This window comes from Diachasma alloeum, unplaced genomic scaffold (genome assembly GCF_001412515.2).
Source record: "Diachasma alloeum isolate Michigan unplaced genomic scaffold, Dall2.0 Dall_scaffold_00206, whole genome shotgun sequence".
Classification (NCBI taxonomy): domain Eukaryota; kingdom Metazoa; phylum Arthropoda; class Insecta; order Hymenoptera; family Braconidae; genus Diachasma; species Diachasma alloeum.
In genome coordinates, this window is record NW_021680371.1 from 1,647,832 (window position 1) to 1,654,067 (window position 6,236).

The window sequence follows — 6,236 nt, forward strand, 5'->3', positions numbered from 1 at the left end:
TAGATTAAGAAAAAAAATAAAAAAAACGTACGTATGTTCCCTATTCATAGAAGAAATTAACAATAATGAATAATTTCTTTCCGGCACTTTACATTTATTTTTCCCCACTGCTCTCAACTACTACTTTAAAGCCAAAAATTAAAATTAAAATTTTTTTTTTAAATCATGCAAGTTCCCTATTGAATGAGATCAGTCACAGAAAACGTGTTCTCACCTTGAAATGTCTCAAAACAGTGCCCAAAAATCTAGTATTGTCTCTAGCTTGGGAATAGTAATCAAATAATTCCATCTCAGAATAGCTGAAGGCAGAAGGTATTGTCGATCCCACGCTATCCAAAATCGAAATAATATTTTTGACGGCTGGAGTTTTCAATTGCTCAACTAGCAGTGACATTTCGGTTTCCCGTTCGTGCCAGTATTCGTACTCAGCAGTGGGTCCCCTTTTATCAGGCACTTTTGCCAAAAACGTCTTTATGGATTTCTGTATGTGGCTCCCCCAAGACATGACCACTTCCTCCAACTCATTAATAGCCCTTTTCTCCAATGATGAAGGGTCCACTGTTTCAGAGCCAACAATTTCTGACAACTTTGGGACATTTAGTAAAAAATCGCCCTCCACGTGTTCCAATGTCCACTGAACAACTTTTGTGAGTTTCTCCAAGTACTCGAGCATTTCTCTCTTGGTCTGCTCCATTTCCGGTTCTTTTGGTTTTTCCTCAGACACTTTCGCAGCTTCGGATGTCAGTGATTCCAATGTTGATTGCTTGGCTCCGGCTACGGGTTTTCCTGCTGTAGTAAACATTCAATAGGTTTTTCATCACTTGTGCGTAAAATAAAATTTTACTCACGCTCCGCGTGCACAAAATTTCACTTTCCACACGTCGTGACGAAAAATAGAATTCGAGACTCGTGGGAAAAGTATTCTTTGACCCTTGTGAGGACTTGGGGATGGGCGATGTTTGTCGATTAATTGAAAACATCGATTTTTCATGCCCGAACATCGACGTTTTTCATTCAAGGTTTTGAAAGCCCGATTGATCGATTTTTGATTCTTTTTTCCAAACATCGATGTTTCTGACCAAAATAACAAAATTTTCCATTTTTTTTGTCGAATAATAATGTTGACTGATTGAGAATAAACAAAATAATAATGAGATCGATACATCGATTCTTCGATAATCGATGTTGTTTAAAACATCGCCGATCTTGAGTAGCACTCGCCTTCGGCGACCGCTACACACCTCCCATGGGTCAAGCAACACTTTTACGCACTCGTACCGAAATATGCTACTTTTGTTTCATGAGAATATTATAGAGATCTCACTAAACAAAATTTCGAAATGTTTGGTGTCTTTTTTTGCGCTGACAGTATCAAATGCGTAATGAAGTTCTCTTTCACGGAGAGAAATATTCAGTAAAAATTACGGAACAATTCACGTAATCCGCAGTGGGGAATTGTTTTCCAGCAATTTTAATAGGAATGGAAGAGAAAAAATCTGAAACTTTCAGTGAATTTTCAGGTTCATCACCGAACAAAGTACGAAATTGTCACGTAATTTTTCCCGAAGAACTAAAATCTTACAGAAACTTCCCGACTTATTATGCCTTCACAATAAAAAATTCCCCGAGTCGAACAATTGGACCTGGGGGCCTATTCTCGAAATATTTCCGTGCGCGGAATCGAGTCCGTTGACGGAACGCCTATATGATTCCTATACGCAATTCGTCTACGAAGCCACTTCCGTGCGCGGAAATATTTTGAGAATAGGCCCCCTGATAAATTCTACTTAGGTCTTTCCGTTCGGAACTGGATAGGTCTTGGAAAGACTCTTCCCAAGTGCTTCCGAGACCTTTCTACCTCTGGTTATATGTCCCATTTCAGCACTCGTTAGGTGCGTAAGCAGGACTTGTATTCAGACTTTCCAAATCCTTGCCGGTCCCCGTAATTCTATGGGCCTATATTAAATCCGGGTTCATATCCCTGTTTACGCATGCGTTATTGAAATGAAAAATGCATTTTTTTTGTTTTATTTTAATCTCAAAAATCGACATTTCACGAGAGGGTCGAAGGGAGACGCATGTATGCGGAGGCTTGAAATTTTTACTCAACAAGGGGAGAAGGCTGCAGAATTTATTCTAGCCACCCTTGTCCGTCCGCTTGCATGCGTTGCCTAAATAAAAAATGAAATCGTTAACAAATCTGATCCTTGTTCCAAGTGAAAATGAAAATTTTTTATTTCGACATTTCTGGCGCCTCCGAGGGTGTCATTGGCATTAGAGGAGTCAATCAAAATGGAATCAACCTTCACCCGGCTAAAAAATTAGATTTTTGCGAAAGTCGACTTTCCCCGTGGAAAAATCCAAGATCCGACACTTTGGTCCTCGTGACGCTTGTGACCCTTTGACCGACTTTTCCCCTGAAAAAATCCAAGATCTGAAACTTTGGCCCCCGGCGAAAAAATTTTTTTTTTCAGTTTTCACTTTTTCTACATACTTTTGAGAGTTCTGAATAGCCCGTCGCTCAAATAGTTGGAATCGACGTTCACCCCGCTAAAAAATTCGATTTTGGCGAAAGTCAACTTTCCCCCGGAGAAACCGAAAATCTGACCCTTTGAAAATCTGAAAAAAAAAAATTTTTCAGTTTTCACTTTTTCTACATACTTTTGAGAGTTCTGAATAGCCCGTCGCTCAAATAGTTGGAATCGACGTTCACCCCGCTAAAAAATTCATTTTTGGCGAAAGTCAACTTTCCCCCGGAGAAACCGAAAATCTGACCGTTTGGCTCGGGGTGAAAAAAAATTTTTTTTCAGTTTTCACTTTTTCCACATACTTTTGAGAGTTCTGAATAGCCCGTCGCTCAAATAGTTGAAATCAACGTTCACCCGGCTAAAAAATTCGATTTTGGCGAAAGTCAATGTTCCGCCTGGAAAAACATCGGATATTATAGTACATTAGAGTATAAGGGTACAAATTTCGTTTTCAACGAATGTGTAGTTTACAGACCTCGCCTTCGGCTCGGCCTGTAAACTACACATTCGTTGAAAACGAAATTTATTACCGAGTGCTCTATAATATTTTATGTCAAGTCGTGCGAAGCGCAGCGTGCGATAAACTCGACTTATTGCACGGCGCGACATAAAATATAATATCCTAATAGACCTTCAATAGAATTTCGTAATAATTTTTTCAAGAAAGTGCTCGCTTTTCTTACTAAATTTCTTTATCCGGGCCCCTTGCGGTTGCAGACCATTTTCGCGAATAGTGTGATCGTATTTGTTTAGACCAGCTGAAACTGCGGAAACCACTGCACCTCTGTAGCGTGCGTAAAATTCCGCTTTACGCACTAGCGATGAAATAGTATATTTCAGGACGAGTGCCATGAGGTTTTTTACTCGCGTGGAGTTGGCGACCGAGCCGAAGGCGAGGACTGACCAACCACGCGAGTAGAAAACCCCCATGGCACTAGTGAATCATATTTTTCCGTAGTGATTTTCACTTCTACGAGTTTGGGGAAGGGCTAGTACCAATCCCCGGACGAGGAAAAGTAAAGAGCAGTACGGAAAAATCTTTTTATGTCATTAGGCCCGATAAACCGCGATTCTAACGTCGCTTCGCTCGATTAGATCGCGGTTTTCGGGCCCAATGACATAAAATATTGTATGTCATACGGCGATAAAAGTATTATCTGGCGAATGTAATTATAATCACATCCTCGGCTCGCCTTCGGCTCGCCTTCGGCTCGGATTATAAAACCACATTCGCCAGATAATACTTTTATCGCCTAATGACATAAGATACTATTTTTTCTCTCATAATTCATGTAATATCCATGACATCCTCAAGTTAAGATTATTAAACCTGCCTTTTCCCAAATCCGAGGGCGTTTGAACGGTAGTCTGATCCCTTCCATCCAGTGGTGATAGTCCTTGCGCATTTTCAATTTTTCCGATTGCGACGGACATCCTCTGGTAGTGGGAAGGCCGAGTGAGAGCTGACGCCTATCGAAGTCAATAATTAATCATTCAAATGCAACAAGGAGTGATTACTACTCAACGCACTTTACACTACTCAACACACATGATTGATGGAAGATCATGAATGGATGTATGGGGTTGCAGAAACCAGTCATTGCAAGAAGAGAAATTGCATGACTTCGACATTAGATGTGATGACAAAAATGGAAAAAATATAGTTGATACCTGCGACTCCATGACGCTGGTTAATGTCGTCTGGGCTTTCCCAATGCTGTCGCTCTTTGTACTAGCGTGTGTACCACTAATTAGTCGTTGCGCAGCAGCGGCACCACGGTATTGTCTCTCGATGAGGGGTTTAAAAACCTTTTTAAATAAAAAAGAGAGGTACTTTATTGATGAGAATTCACAGATATTTTCATCAATGCCATAAGTATTATTGCAAATTATTTTCGCAAAATCTTGGAAGCATAATCTAAAATAGTATATTTCGGTGCGATTGCGGGAAAGTGCTTTTGGGTTCGTGGAAGGTTTATAGCACGAGCCGAAAGCGAGTGATATAATCCCACGAGTCTAAAAACACTTTTCCCGCGAGTATCGAACCCTATTTTTCAACACAATGTGTGAGAAGTGGGGTTTTGCGCACGCGGATCGTGCGTAAAATGTCACTTTACACACAGCGTGATGAAAAGTTTATTTTCCATTCTATATTTCCTCACAATTTGTGAACAAGGTGCTGACGACAACCTGTATATTCTATATAAATCTTGTACATATTCGAAGAATATATTAAATTGACCGTTATTATATATATTTTTTATATTTTTTTCCATGAGGGTAGAGAGAAAAAAGAAAGCTTTGTGTAATTATTAGCTTCTGAAATTTACGCCCAGAGACCTACACTCTTTAATCCAGTAGTAATTGTTTTAATTGAGGGGCACAATATGAATGACATACATTAACAAGAATGTTATTCATCGACTGCAAAAACTGCCCATGCAAGGATCCAACAATCATGTACTCAGTAATCTGTTCATGACAGGCCTGCCATGTGTCGAACGCTGGGATTCCCCGGTCCTTGGTCCGCAAGAAATAGAAAAGAGTTGCGTCATGCAGTTCTTTATCATCAGGATCTATTTCACCACACAGCATATGAATCACCGGTATTTGGACGACCTTGTCCACGACTTTCTGTCAATCATCTTCAATCGTTATTGTCCTTAGCCATATTCGGAGTGTCTGGAATCGTCGATAGAAATTATTCTCACCTTTGTCAGAATGTATTTGTCCTCTTCGCCAGGTGGTGGAACAAAAGGCATGCCTCCCACTAGAAAATTGTATTCGTGATTAGATGTAAAGAAGAGTGATAGCACATGATTAAAAGGATTGACGTGCCTCAAAATCCGAAAATCCGAATTGCGTGTGAGCAATTTTGGCGGGAGTTTTTCACAAGAGTACATTTTTTTATGGTCAAATGCCATGAAACTTTGGCAAAACGTTATTTGAACCATTATAAGATGATCGATCTATCGCTTAGCTCTTTGTCATATTGTCGATATCAAATAAAACATAAAAAACAAACAAAATCGATATTGACAATATGACGAAGAGCTGAGCGATAGATCGATCATTTTATGATAGTTCAAATAACGTTTTGCCAAAGTTTCATGGCATTTGACCATGAAAAAATTTACTCTTGTAAAAAGATGCTTACGTCAATCCTTAACCCATAACGTACGGCGCCCGTATAACGCGGATTGTCCCAACAGCCGGGAGACCCGAATCGAGGATTTGGTTCTGATTGGACGTACACAGGTCTTTCAAGATCTCTCCAGACCTAGATGGACCTGGTAAGTCCTAATCAGTTCTACGACGTACTTTTCCAGAGAGCTTTCGAATCCTCAGTTCTTTTCGGTCCTGAGAAGTCCTCCTCGATGCTACCGAGATCGCGTGATTTTACGAGCGGGTGAAGGGGAAGGCATGTATGCGGAGGGTTGAAATTTGTAGCCAACGAGGAGACAGGGTTGCAGAATATATTTTAGCCACCCTCATCTCCCCGTTTGCAGGCGGTGTTTAAATAAAAAATAGTGAACGTTGATTCTGTATTTATTGACCCCCTGATGCCAATGAAACCCTCGGAGGTGACAGAAAAGGGGAAAAAATTTTTTTCATTTTCACGTGGGTCAAGGGTGAAAGACTATTTTCGCCGAAATTGAATTTTTTCGCCAAGTGAAAGTTGATTCTGTATTTTCTAACAATTCTGAT

The 6,236-nt window shown here is 40.2% G+C and overlaps 1 protein-coding gene across 1 annotated transcript in view; it reads right to left on the minus strand.

Annotated features, from left to right (window-relative positions):
- LOC107036116 (dynein heavy chain 10, axonemal) overlaps window positions 1-6,236 on the minus strand; it is a 39,261-nt gene that overhangs the window by 26,962 nt on the left and 6,063 nt on the right. Inside the window, exons 5-9 of the mRNA XM_029125953.1 lie at window positions 5,240-5,298; window positions 4,929-5,162; window positions 4,200-4,337; window positions 3,863-3,998; window positions 215-789 (exon numbers count right to left, since the gene is read on the minus strand). Coding sequence (XP_028981786.1) covers window positions 215-789; window positions 3,863-3,998; window positions 4,200-4,337; window positions 4,929-5,162; window positions 5,240-5,298 — 1,142 coding nt within the window. The remainder of the gene's footprint in view (window positions 1-214; window positions 790-3,862; window positions 3,999-4,199; window positions 4,338-4,928; window positions 5,163-5,239; window positions 5,299-6,236) is intronic.